The following is a 14086-nucleotide window of genomic DNA, read 5'->3' as shown; positions in this document are numbered from 1 at the left end:
CGCCTTGTGGTTGCCAGCGGCGGACCAGGTGCCCCTGATGGAGGACCTGGAGCAGATCTTCCTGCGGTCGTGGCGTGAGTCGCATCTAACGGAGATCCGGCAGTACCAGCAGGCGCCGCCCCAGCCCTTCCCACCTGTGCCGGGTGCTGTGGCGCCGGTGACCTCCGCGCAGCTGCCCTGGCTGGCCGGCCTGGCTGCCAGCTCCTGCAACGACAGCGTGCACATCATCGAGTGCACCTACTCTCTGGCCGAGGGCCTCTCCGAGATGTTCCGGCTGCTGATCGAGGGCAAGCTGGCCAAGACCAACTACGTGGTGATCATCTGCGCCTGCCGCAGCGCCGCCATCGACTCCTGCATTGCTGTCACCGGTGAGGCTGGGCCCTCCACTGAGATGCTTCTGGTAACCCCCAGAAGCCCCCCAACCCTCCCCTGGCTGTTGGCCCCTCGAGGGCCTGGGGTTTGCATCAGCGCTGGTTAGTAGCTGCAGTTAACACTCAGCCGCCCCTGATGTGCCCTGAATAGCATGCTTCTGGAAAATGCTATTCCTCCTGGAATGAAAGGTGCTACATTTCTGGTTTCTCTGAGAGACTGAGGGCAAGTTTGGGGTCTGTATAGACGCAGGGAAACCCCTCCGCACCCGCCTTCCCCGCCCCACCCCACCCCCCACCCCCACCTGTGATCAGTGACTCCATTCCTCAGCATCTTCAACTACATAATGGAGAGAAAAAATAATGACCTTACTGGGTTGTGTGGGTTAACGAGGCTGTCAGCTAATTAACTATAAAAACACTTATTGAAGCCCTACTATGTGCAGCCACTGTCCTGGGGGCTGGGGATACAGTGATGTCCTGCTTTCCTGGAGCCAGTGTGCTGGTGGAGAGGCAGATGGGGGGGCGGGGGTGGGGGGTGGGGATGTCCCCGGGGGAAGTGGGGAAGTGTGGAGGATCGCAGATGAGGGGGCTGATTTCAGATTGCTCCTCTGTGGGGGTCCTCGTTATCTCTTGTCATTCCTTCATCCTGAACGCCTTCTGTGTTTTTTAAATAAATTCTTTACATTGATTTGAGTAGTACAGTACCTTCAGTACTGGAGTCTTCACTGCATGAGGCATTGGGCTGCACATTTCATAAACCTTGCCCTGTTTCGTCCTCACGATAGTCCTGTGAAGTAGATAGAGCTGCCGGCCATGAATTCCAGATGAGGAAGCTGGGTCGGCCTGGGTTACACAGCTGGTTAAGTAGGGGAGAGAGTCAGGTTCCAAACTGGGCTCTGGGGCATGTGTACCATTCATTCATTTCACCAGCAGCAGGAAGCCCTGCTCTTAGCCAGGCATGGTGCTGGGCTTGGAGGATGGAGGGAGAAAGGGATGCAGGCACGGACTCTGCCATCGAAGAGCTCATGCGCTAATTCTAAGCAGAGGGCCCCGTCAAAGCTGTCATTTGTTTTCCAGGAAAATACCAAGCCCGGATTCTTTCTGAGAGCCTTCTCACCCCAGCTGAGTACCAGAAAGAAGTCAATTACGAGCTGGTTACTGGGAAAGTGGACTCGCTAGGGGCCTTTTTTAGCACCCTCTGTCCAGGTATGCTTGTAGTCAGACAGGTGCAAGTCACCATACACTGATGAGACAGAAATAAACACAGATACAAGGGGGAGGCCATCTCAGAGCTCATCCCCGTGAGCTGCCGAGGCTGGCCTGGATTTAGATGTGCGGTGGCCCTTCCATGGTGTGGGGTCTCTGGCTAGCTGATTCCTGCTCTGGCTGTGTGGTGTCTGTCCTTTGAGGGCATACGCAGGCCTCGTGCATGGTCCTCTCTACCTCCATGGCTCTGTCCATCACCCTCTTGCCTCCCCCTCTCAGTTGCTTAAAGCCTCTTGTTGGAGAAGTGTATTCTCTGTGCTTCATTCCGTGTGTTCCAAGCTTTGAGTGCCCATCTCCCTTCTTTTCCTGGCTACTCGCCCTTCAAGAGTCACCCCATTTCCTCCCAGAAACCTTTGCTGTCCTCTCCTTTTCCAGGAAGGGCTCAGACCCCTACCTCCTGCTCTAAAACCCACTAGGTCATGTCATTTTCCTGAGGACATCTGCCTGCCTTGGCTGTGGGCTCTCTCACAGGATGGGCCACCCTATCTCTGGTGCCCCAGGCCCCGGACAGTGCCTAACACACAGAGGTTGTTCCCTTGATGCTGAGTTTCCCTGAGATGGAAAAACCCATTTCTGATGTTCTCTCTGTTTGGGGGCAGAAGGCGACATTGACATTTTGCTGGACAAATTCCATCAGGAAAATCAAGGCCTTGTTTCTTCCTCACTTACTGCCTCCTCTGTCACCAAGTCAGCATCCCTGGATGTCAGCGGGGCACCTGCGTGCACAAGTGAGTGGTGCTGGGGAGCGGTGGCCAAGCTCCAGGCTGGGGGGCAGCATCCCGGGGCCTCCAGGGTCTGCAAGGAAGCACAGTTCGAGGCACACCCAGTGGAAAAGGTGTTTCCCTAGCATCAAAATAGACCTAATACCTAACTTTCATTTTAGTCTTTAACAAGAACAGTCTTATTTTACCCTGAAATGTACATCTGTACACTTCCCTTTCTCTGAGTTGATTTCTCGTTTATCAATGCACTGTTGGAATGTTTTATTCATGCTATGTTCCTGAGGGGCTCTGCTGGTCTCCTCCTCTTCCTGAGAACCTGTAGCCTCTTCAGAAGTACAATCTCAGCATCAGCTTCCCTGGGATCCCGTCCTTGTCCCCTCCAGGTGGAGTAGGTCTCAGCCCCTGGGATCCCCGAGTGCTGTTCATCTTTTAATTTTTAAATCAGGAATAGGGTGTGACATGACCAGCATGGTGCGTAGCCCAGAGCAGGAACTCAGTGAATGCTGGTCTTTTCCCGTTCCCTCATCCCTGTGTGGGCCTAATGGGGCCCTTGCTTGAGTCCCCCGCAGAGTCCAGGGCTGTAGCGGTCTGCTCACGCTGCACCTCACCCTAACGGGGGCTCTGGTTCCAGGTTACCATCTGGAGCCGCACCGCATCCGGCCCTTCCAGCTGGCTGTGGCCCAGAAGCTCCTCTCCCATGTGTGTTCAATCGCGGATTCCAGCACCCAGAATCTGGACTTGGGATCCTTTGAGAAGGTGGACTTTCTGATTTGTATTCCACCCTCAGAAGTGACTTACCAGCAGACCCTCTTCCATGTCTGGCATTCAGGTATGGGCCCTTTTGGGGTTTCCCTGGTGGCTCAGTGGTAAAGAAGCTGCCTGCAATGTAGGAGCCACAGGAGACATGGGTTCGATCCCTGGGTCGGGAAAATCCCCTGGAGGAGGGCATGGCAACCCACTTCAGTATTCTTGCCTGGAGAATCCCATGGACAGAGGAGCCTGGCAGGCTACAGTCTATGGGGTCACAAAGAGTTGGACACGACTGAAGCAACTTAACACGGCATGTCACGGGCCTTTCATGGAGTGTCTGATGTCTGTCTGGGTGCAGAAGCTCTGATGTACCTACATTCAGATTTGGATTCTAACATCATCTTTGCTTCTGAAGCAGAGGGGATAGTAGCTCATGAAGCTGATGCCTGGAGGAAGCCACTTGTTCATGATTTTATAAACTGTTAAAGGCAAGGCATCACTAGAATATTCCCTCTGTTCCACTCAAGTCAGTGAACTATATTCTGGTATCTGGCCTCCTGACTCATGCATAACTCCTCCATCCCTGTAGCCTCTGGGCCCAGCTTGAAGCCTGCCATGTGGGAGATCCTGCTCAAGGGTCTGTTGATGACTCAAAAACCTCACAGCCATGTTTGGAGCTACTGATGTATTTTCACTGTGTTGCAGGGGTTTTGCTGGAGCTGGGCTTGGAGAAGGAGCACGTGACCAGGCAGAGGGTGGAGCAATATGTTCTGAAGCTTGATGCCGAAGCACAGACGAAGTTCAAGTCCTTCCTGCAAAACTCCTTTCAGAATCCGCACACACTCTTCGTCCTCATCCACGACCATGCCCACTGGGATCTTGTGAGGTTAGACTGGCTGTGGCATAGGGCAGGGCTGGCGTTTCCCTTATTTGAATGAAAATGTGTGGATCATATGGGTTTCCCTGGTGGCATAGTGGTAAAGAATCTGCCTGGCGATGCCTGAGACGCAGGTTTGATCCCTGGGTCAGGAAGATCCCTTGGAGAAGGAAGTGGCAATCCACTCCAGTATTTTTGCCTGGGAAATGTCATGGACAGATAAGCCTGGCGGGCTACAGTCCATGGGGTTGCAAAGAGTCAGACGTGACTCAGCAACTAAGTGTGCATGCACACAACGTATGGATAATATTTGCGACAGTGGGTGTAAGTGTTAAAAAGATGAATGATGTTGGGGGCTTGGCATTTGTCGGCAGGTGCTGTGGGGCTGTTTCAGACCATAGGGCCAGAAGTTAGCTGAGGGGTCATCTCAGGTGGTCTCTGGTGGTGGTTTAGTTGCTAAACTGTGTCTGACGTTTGTGACCCCATTGACTGTAGCCTGACAGGCTCCTCTGTCTGTGGGGTTCTTTAGGCAAGAATACTGGAGTGGGTTGCCATTTCCTTCTTCAGGGGATCTTCCCGACCCAGGGATCAAACCCCGGTCTCCTGCATTGCAGTATGGATGAAGTATGGATTCTTTACCAACTGAGCTATGAGGGAAGCCCTAAAAGGCCTCTAAAAGGGATCATTATGGAAACTGGAGCAAGTGGGCATCTTGCTCAACATCGCAGGCTGGGGTGGGGGGAGAAGGGTGGCAGGGGCAGAACAGTGGGTACTGCACTGGTGCCAGAAAGGGACCCAGATGGGAGGAACTCTACCCAACCCCTTCTTGACCGAGCCTCATAGCTCTGGACCATGTGGGTCACAACTGCTGCCCTTCCCAAGGTGATTTCACTTACTTGGCTCAAATGAACATAAATCTGGATGAATTTCAGATAGTCTCAAGCTTGAAGTCTGGCAGGGTTCCTGGGCATTTCCGTGAGACTGGGGTTGGGTGTTTAGACACCGCCCGTGACCTGGATGAGGAGGGAGGGAAGATGATGGGTCAGACCTCGGAGGAAGGCTCTGATTTACAGCTGGTGCAGAAGCACAGGGCTGGCCAGAACCTTAAAGTTCACCCAGGTAAAGGGTGTCCAGTCTAGCACTGGGCGAATTTGAACATTCTGAGTTGTATAAAAAGCTATATTGTCCGTTTTCCTTTGGTGGGTAGGTTTTTCCGAGTGGTGACCTGCCACCCAAGAGGTGAGGCACTGATTTTTTTTTCCCATCCCCCTCAATTTACAGAAGACAACACTTGGGCCCCCTGTCCCACAGAGGAAGGCTAAGAGGCGACTCTCTTCTTTGCCTCTGTCCAAAGTGCTTCCTATTGGTGGTCCTATGCTGTAATATTTGGTAGAGAATGTACCATTTTGGGTCCTCTTTGGATCAATTCAAGGTCACAGGACTTTAGAGAAAAGAACTTAAGGAGATGGGTGTACAATCAGGTTGGCCCAAGGGAGAAAAGGCGACTCGTTGACGGCTGGGTGAGCGTCCCTGTGCTAGAGAAGCAGGTGGACTGTATTGCGGACGCGCTTCTCTGTAAACACTGCTCCCCAGCCAGGCTTTTAATAGGTCGTGATTGGGGAGTCCCTGACAGGTGCCTGAAGTGCACTCAGATTTTTTTCTTTTCTTTTTTGGCCACACCCTATAGCTTGCAAGACCTTAGTTCCCCAACCAGGGATCGAACCCACGCCCTTGGCCTTGAAAGCGAGAAGTTGTAACTACTATACTGTCCGGAAATCCCACTGGGATTTTTCTTTAAAATTTCATTTTCCTAGTCAAGGGCAGAGTTCTAAGCTTTGGTTGTTGGCAGCACTGGGGGTGCTCATTATCAACTGATCCAAATGTTCGATCCTGGTCAGGTGACAGGACACTGGTCATTCCACTTACCATTTCTTCTCCCCCTTTTCCTCCCTCAGTAGCGCTGTTCATAACCTCTACTCCCAAAGTGACCCGTCTGTGGGGCTGGTAGACAGATTACTCAACTGCAAGGAGGTGAAGGAGGCCCCCAACATCGTGACACTCCACGTGACCTCCTTCCCTTACGCGCTGCAGACGCAGCACACCCTCGTCAGCCCCTACAACGAGATCCACTGGCCGGCCTCCTACAGTGACGTGAGTGCCTGGGTGGCTGGGCCTGCTGCACTGGTGACCTTGGGCTGGGAGAGGTTCTGTTCAGTAAAGATTTGACTGATGCGCCCAGCTGGGGGTCAGTGGGTTCCAACTCCAATTCTTTGATTCTACCCAGGGTTGGAGTTAAACCCTTCTTGGTCTTTGGAAACCTTCCTGCAGTGCACTTCCTGGCTTCCACCTTAGGAGCTCGTAAGGGAGTGCGCTTGGTTTGTTGTTTCTCTGGTGGCTGAAGCTCTCAGTCTCCTGGTGTTGGACATTGAGGCTTCTAGGGCTGTGAGGACTTGGGGTGACTCTCAGTTTGTCTAGAAGTGTTCCTATTTTTCCTGTCCTTGCCTCCTTCAGCAGTGAGGTTTGAAATCTCCTTTCTCAAACCGAACACACATCCACAAACCCTAGTGAGTTTTATTTCAGCTTATCATCTGCCATTTTCTCACCAAAATAGAAGACAGCAGTCATTCTTGTAATGTGAAAACTCTGGATGTTTGGATTCTGCCTAATTATACAAGCAAGCGGTAGACATCACGTTCTGGACTTTTTCGAAGCATCTCGGAGTCACCGAGCAACCTCTAAAGGTGCTGATGCTTGGTTTGCAGCCAACTGACTCAGAATCAGAGGTAGAGACAGCAGTTGGGAACTTCCCTGGTGGTCCAGTGGTTAAGAACCTGCCTTGCAATGCAGGGGACGAGAGTTTGATCCCTGGTTGGGGAACTAAGATCCTACATGCCCTAGAGCAACTAAGCCCATGCGCTGCAACCACCAAGTCTGAGCGCCACAACTGGGGAGTCTGTGAGCCCCAAGGAAAGATCCTGCATGCTGCAATTAACACCTGACAGCCAAATATGTACACATATATACATACATGGTGACGGCAGTTGTTTTCATGCAGTGCTTACCATGAGCCTGGCAGACAACGTTCAAAGTGCTTTATCTCATGAACTCAGATAAGACGCAGATGCTACATTGATTTCTGATTTACAAATAGGGAAGATGAGGCAGAGGGGATGGGTTAAGCCACTTACCTAAAGCCATGCATCTGGAAAGTTCTAGAGCCAGACTAGGATATAACCCAGTCTGGCTGACTCTGTGGTCCTCACCCTTAACCCTTGTGCTACCTTAGGATATAGTTCATGGTAAAGAATCTACCTGTAAAGCAGGAGACCCCAGTTTGATTCCTGTGTTGGGAAGAGCTGCTGGAGAAGGGATAGGCTGGCTACCCACTCCAATATTCTTGGACTTCCCTTGTGGCTCAGCTGGTAAAGAGTCCGCCTGCAATGCTGGAAACCTGGGTTCAATCCCTGGGTTGGGAAGATCCCCTGGAGAAGGGAAAAGCTACCCACTCCAGTATTCTGGCCTGGAGAATTGCGTGGACTCTTTCGTCCATGGGGTCGCAAAGAGTTGGATGTGACTGAGCGACTTTCACTTTCACTTTCGTACTTTTAGCATCCTTCCCCAACTTCCCTCTTCTCTGAAGTTTGATAAGCTCTGATGTTCGTTTGTGAGGAATTTTGTATCAATGTGAGTAAAATTGGTTAGATAAATGCATTTCTTTCTGCTGATGTAATAGCAGCTGAACGCAAAAATCATTGATTTGCCTATTCCTAAAGCCAGTTAAAATTGTTGGAAAGAGGAAGTTTTAACAAAGAAAGTTGTGTGTCTAAAAAAAAAAGAAAAGAAAACAAGGTTGATTTTCTTCTTGGCCAAGGCACTGGCATCAATTGAATGAAAACATCTTGAGTGATGGGGAGGCACTGGCCTTTGTGCATGGAGTGCTCTGTGCTCTGGGTCTGCAGAGGAAAGACATCTATAAAAGGTCACCCAGGGCACTGCAGAGTCAGCTCGGTTTAGATCAAGATGCCGTTCAGGTCCTTGCCCCCAGCACGTGACCTTCACGGTTCCCGCAAATGTGTCGTTGGCGTGACCAAGGTGCATCTCTGTTTTAGGGCGTGGACTTGTATCCTGAGAACAAGAAGTACTTCGGGCTGTCTGAGTTCATCGAGTCTACACTCTCAGGACACAGCCTCCCATTGCTGAGATACGACAGCTCCTTTGAGGCCATGGTCACCGCACTGGGAAAAAGGTACACGTCTCTCTCGAAGTTCCTAAAACTGCTCAGTAGTCAAGTGCCAGGTGAGGCATGAGTGTGCAGCCAGGGCATGTCTGGGGAGCAGGTCACCTGCCTCCCTTCTTGGGTGACTCAAGTCGCTCCAGTGAAGCGACCTTAGTTTATTCCTTGCTTTGCATATTGGGCTGGTGATATCATGTTGGTGCTCCAGAAAATTTGAGAGTGAGAATGGACAGAAATACGCTGGAATGTGGGACTGTGTGTCTGAAACTCAAGGGAAGGCAAGAAAATGGGAGGAAGTAAGATGCCAAAAGGTGTAAAGGGAGACAGAGTGGCAATCAGTTGGCTTTGTCTTTATTTCCTGTGTTTATCTACCATGTGCCTATTTTGTTCCAGAGCCTTACTTCCATTATCTTATTTAGTTCTCCCGACCTCTCCAAGACAGCTGTTATTATTATTCACATTTGCAAATAAACTGAGACTCAGGGAGACCCCAGGACTTTCTCAGGCCATACATCTAGAAAGTGACAGAGCTGGGTCTAAACCCAGAATCAGTGTTACCTTTTCAACCCTGTCACAGCAGACCCCCAAGGTGGGTATCAACGTTGTGACTTTACAGATGAAGAAACGGAGGCTTAGGGAGGTTAAGGGCTGACATCCACACAGTGTATACATGGAAAAGGCAGGCCCAGATTTACAGACTGTCTAATAAAAAACACTTGGGGCTTCCCCGGTGGCTCAGCAGTAAAGAACCTGCCTGCCAATGCAGGAGACGCAGGTTCAATCCCTGAGTCAGGAAGATCCCCTGGAGGAGGACATGGCAACCCGATCCAGTATTCTTGCCTGGACAGAGGAGCCTGGTGGGCTATGGTCCATGGGGCCCCAAAGAGTCAGACACAAATGAAGTAACTTCACACGTGCATGCAATATAAAACAAAATGAATGGCTCTGCTGCTCATGGTGGGTGTTGAACTGAGCTCTGTCGTCTCTCCTCGTGGCAGCTTGTTCTTCTCACTTGTTGATAAAGAGAGTGAGTTAGATCTGTACTTCCTAAACTGCGTTCCAAACTAGGGTGCTGCACACTAATAGCTGTTATGCCAAAAGGGGTTCCATGGTCATACGTGTTTGACAGACCTTACATTTACCAAAAGGTTCTTTTTTCCCAATGAGAGTTGTCAGTGCCTTCCATTGCCACGTGTGTGTGCTGTGACTCTCCAGGAGAGGGCTAGCATGCAAGGCATGTCCAGTGTCTTGTGAGATTAGTGTTCCCCAGCACTCCCTTTGGGAAACTGTCATTCAGCTCTGATGCTGATGGATTTCATCAGGCCAGGTGGATTGTCAGCTGAGCTCCCATAGCCTTGCCAAGGGAAGATCTCCTCCAAGATATTACACTGAGGCTGTGTGAACTGACCTTTGTCCTGCCTCTGCTTCTCTGTTCAGTTCCCCAGCTCCTCCTGCAGCAAGCATGCCCTGTGCCCTGGATGGCAGATGTCTGGTTGCCGGTTGGCCCTGGAAAGCCTTGCTCTCCCGGAGCGCTCGGGCATCCTTGTCACAGCCCCGGGTCACGGCGTGGTCTCTCTGTTCCTTGCAGGTTCCCCCGCCTGCACAGCGCGGTGATCAGGACCTTTGTTCTCGTGCAGCACTACGCGGCCGCCATGATGGCCGTGAGCGGCCTCTCGCAGATGAAGAACTACACGTCCGTGGAGACGCTGGAGATCACACAGAACCTCATCAACTCCCCGAAGCAGTGCCCCTGCGGCCACGGGCTCATGGTCCTGCTGCGGGTGCCCTGCTCCCCACTGGCGGCCGTGGCCTATGAGCGGCTGGCCCACGTGCGGGCACGGCTGGCCCTGGAGGAGCACTTTGAGATCATCCTGGGGAACCCCGCCTCGGGCATCACCATCGGGAAGCACTTCCTGAAGCAGCTCAAGGTGGGGACAGGTGGGGACAGACTCCTAGGAGGACGGGTGGGCGGAGATAATGACCAGGGGGCGGGGATAGACACCTGGGAGGGCGGGCAGGATGACCAGGGGGCCGGGAGCAGAGGGGAAGGGGTGCGCTGGTGATGAGCTTTATGTCTCTTCCAACGTGGCCTCTGCACACCCGGCCACCCCTCCAGGCTCCTCTCCTAACCGCATCCCTACCTGCATCTTTCAGTCTAGCTTTACCACATTATTTATAAAGACTGCACCCTCCCCAACACCTTGTCTTGCTCTTTCAAAGTTCTGGGCCGTGCCACGAGTTTCTTTCTCTCCAGGGGTTCATTTCTTCTCCTCTTTTGTTTAGCTAATACCCGTCGGTCCACAGAATTCAACTCAGAGTCTTTCCTTCTTTCAGGAAGCCTCACTTCCCCCTCCTTGCCCTCTGCCCCCAACCTGGCACAGGTTCTGTTTTCCCTGCCTGTTATCTTGCTTCTCCCCCAGCAGGGGAGGGCAAGGACACCCCCACACATCTCAGCCTCCCAAACGAGCACAGTGCCTGGCCCATAGACCTCGCTCTCCGCTAGACCTCCAGGTGACAGATGATACGAAAGGCTTAGGGCAAGAATAATGAGCAATCGGGAAGGAATTGTGGCACCCCACTCCAGTACTCTTGCCTGGAAAATCCCATGGATGGAGGAGCCTAGTAGGCTGCAGTCCATGGGATCACTAAAAGTCGGATACAACTGAGCGACTTCACTTTCACTTTTCACTTTCATGCATTGGAGAAGGAAATGGCAACCCACTCCAGTGTTCTTGCCTGGAGAATCCCAGGGACGGGGGAGCCTGGTGGACTGCTGTCTCTGGGGTTGCACAGAGTCGGACACGATTGAAGTGACTTAGCAGTAGCAGTTAGCAGCTCCACAATGGGGACAGCGTGGTACAAAATGTTAGACAGTTGAGGATATACGATATGAAGTGAAGTGTTAGTTGCTCAGTCGTGTGCAACTGTTTGCAACCCTATAGACTATAGCCCACCAGGCTCCTCCGTCCATGGAGTTCTCCAGGCAAGAATACTGGAGTGGGTAGCCATTCCCTTACTGCAGGGGATCTTCCTGACCCAGGGATCAAACTGGATCTCCTGCATTGCAGGCAGATTCTTTATCATCTGAATCCTCAAGGAATGCCTGAGGATGTATACTTTCTAGCAAAGGTTAAGGCAGTCGGTTGACAGATGTTTCGTAAATGGCTCATGAGTGCCAGACAGTGTTCTACATGGCTGGGAATCCAGCGGTGAAGCCGACGGGGTGCTTATTTGCAGTATAAATTTGGTAAGGCTCAGACGAGGCATTGCAAGGGCTCTAAATCAGCAGGAGGACATCAGGGTTCCTTAGCGCTGGGCTAGTCGGGAAGGGTGGCGTCCCACAGTCGTCTCCCTCTTTAATTATCTGCAGGTGTGGCAGAACATAGAGGACGCGGAGTGGCGGCCTCAGACGTACTTGGAGTTGGAGGGCCTGCCTTGCATCCTGATCTTCAGTGGGATGGACCCACACGGGGAGTCCTTACCAAGGTGAGTGAGTTGGGGGGCTGCGCTCCTGGGGGTCTGTGAGGAGCCAGCCACCCAGGCAACCCTGGGGGCTTTACCAGGTCAGGCTTCCCCTGCCCAACTCTCAGTGGGGCACTCACATCATAGTCATCAGTGGCTTGTATCTTTGTGGTGACAGTTTTCCAGCAAATGGCAGTGAAAGGTGTCTGGGCCTGGGCAGCTTTGCCCAGTTCTGAGACAGGAACCCCTTGGGCTCAGGGGGGTGGGTGTGGGGACTGCTGCTGGGCTCCATGGGTGGAGGCCTTGGGGCTGATGAGGAAACCAAGGTTTCCAGAGATTAAGCTGGCATGGTGGATGGTGGACTCAGTGCTGGCCTGGCTTCTTTCCACTGGGCCACACCACACTTATAGAAGGGCCGCTTTGCATCATGTACTCACCGGCCAGCTAAAAGCGGCTCCAAACTGTTCGACCTTGGTTGTTGCTGTGTCATGGATCAAGTCTTCCAGTCCTCAGCTCCGTCGGACTAAGACAATGCCTTTATCTTAAATTAAGTGAGCTTTACTGAACTCCTTTTTGTATCAGGCACTGTGCCAGACTTTTGATCTAGCACGTGCCCCTTGCAACGTTAGTATTACTACCCTGTTTTATAGGTGAGTGAATGAAAGGCCATTTTCCTGAGGTCACAGGAGCAGTAGTTACAGAGCCTGATTGCAGCCCCGACCTGCCGGGGTCCAGCCCCGGTGGATCCAGGGAATTCGAAGCGGGGACGGCGTCGGCGAGGATCAGGAAACAACTGCTTAATTAAACTTTAATTAAGGATATAAAGAGTAATAGAATAAGGATAGCTCAGTGAGGAAATTCAGTGGAGAAAAGAGGCAGAAATAAGGATAGCTCAGTGAGGAAATTCAGTGGAGAAAAGAGGCTGAATAATTCAGCCAGAAGGTGAGAGAAAGAACGACATGGGGAGACCAAGTTTCGGTGAACAAGGCCCGCACTTTATTTTCCAAAGTAGTTTTTATACCTTAAGTTATGCATAGAGGATAATGGGGGAAGGGGTAGAGTCAGGCAGCAAGCCAGGCTTTCTTCCTGCAAACTTATCATATGCAAAAGCTTAGGTGATTTGCATCATCTTCTGGCCCGGAGGCCTGTTAACATTTTAAGACCCTTTCTTCAGAAAACTTATTTTTCTCAAAAGGTGATTGGTCAGGAGCCACCCTCCAAAAGCATTAGATAAAGTTGCATTCCTACAGCGCAAAGGTGTGATGGGCTATAACAAGAAAAAGAATTAACTCCAGGGTCCCAGGTTACAAACATTAAAGCTACTATTTACACCAGTTCTATTCATCAATACACTGCCAGGGACACAGCAGGTAAGGGATATGGAAACTTAGCAGCAAACATTGGCCCAACAAGTGAAAATCCCTTCACCAATACAATTTCTAATCAATCTTTTAACTGCTCAAAGGAATCTGTATTTAGACAGTTTAGAACATCTCATGCCTCTCACAGTTGGGAGGCTCTGAGCAATCACATGTGGCCGGAAAAACCTATTCAGGCAGGCTAGAGGACTTCCAAAGGAGTTTGTAGGTTGAAACACTGTCACACCCAGGAATTATTAACTGGAGCTGTAAGCTAACTCTTTTTTCAGAGAGAGGTAGTGGGGGACAGCCCCCCGTAAAGTCAGAGGTGTAGGTGAAAGCACAAAGCAGAAAGTAGGCAGACTCTGGTTTGGGGGGTAGATGCTCAAGAATTTCCAGGGGAACTCCTGAGGCTCGATCCCACCTTTGCATATGCCAAGCCTCCTTCCTCATGACCTTTGCCACGGGCGGAGCTTGCTCCCAGCACCAACCCACCTTTCTCTAAGCCCTCTGCTGTTCCCCCGAGTCTGCCCCGCCCATCCTGTGTGTCCACCCCACATGTGTCATGACTCACTGGAGTGTCTTCCCAGACAGACTCTGGTTTCCAATGTGTCAGTGACTCAATGCCCATCCTTCCCCTTGCATGAGACATGGTCCTGGACACATTTTAAATGTTGTTGGAATAATCAGGTGTCTACTTACTGTATATATCCCTGATAACAGTACACTTAAGTGGTTATTAATATTCATTCATATCCTTCAGATGAAAGAAATCTGAGCCTCCCGAGAAGTTGCCCACTTTGTCTAAGGTCCTGTCGCCATGAAGAGGCAGGGCTGGAACTCAAGCCTCGTTCTCATCTGACCAGAAAGTCGGTGTTCTTTTGATTCCAGGCAGCACAGGGCTAAGTACCCAGCAGGGGCCTCCAGAGGCTTGCAGTCAAATGGACTTTGGTGCTTAGGGCTCACGGTGCTCTGTCTGCTTTTCCATTGGCCTGAGTCCCAAGGGCCTACTGAGGCAGGCAGGGTGCTGGTCCCCGGCACGCAGC

At 51.5% G+C, this 14086-nt stretch overlaps 1 protein-coding gene across 12 annotated transcripts in view; it reads left to right on the top strand.

Moving 5' to 3' along the window:
- GREB1 (growth regulating estrogen receptor binding 1) overlaps positions 1-14086 on the top strand; it is a 134560-nt gene that overhangs the window by 90986 nt on the left and 29488 nt on the right. For 11 of the 12 annotated variants that reach the window (XM_024998440.2, XM_010810181.4, XM_024998445.2 and 8 more), the window contains 9 exons: positions 18-368; positions 1449-1577; positions 2237-2365; positions 2991-3188; positions 3815-3995; positions 5942-6137; positions 8096-8232; positions 9809-10148; positions 11591-11706. In XM_024998440.2, coding sequence (XP_024854208.1) covers positions 18-368; positions 1449-1577; positions 2237-2365; positions 2991-3188; positions 3815-3995; positions 5942-6137; positions 8096-8232; positions 9809-10148; positions 11591-11706 — 1777 coding nt within the window. The remainder of the gene's footprint in view (positions 1-17; positions 369-1448; positions 1578-2236; positions 2366-2990; positions 3189-3814; positions 3996-5941; positions 6138-8095; positions 8233-9808; positions 10149-11590; positions 11707-14086) is intronic. The other variant, XM_024998441.2, reaches the window with a different exon arrangement.

This window comes from Bos taurus, chromosome 11 (genome assembly GCF_002263795.3).
Source record: "Bos taurus isolate L1 Dominette 01449 registration number 42190680 breed Hereford chromosome 11, ARS-UCD2.0, whole genome shotgun sequence".
Taxonomy (NCBI): Eukaryota; Metazoa; Chordata; class Mammalia; order Artiodactyla; family Bovidae; genus Bos; species Bos taurus.
Note: the sequence above shows the minus strand (reverse complement) of the source record. Positions and strands in the feature narration are given on the sequence as shown.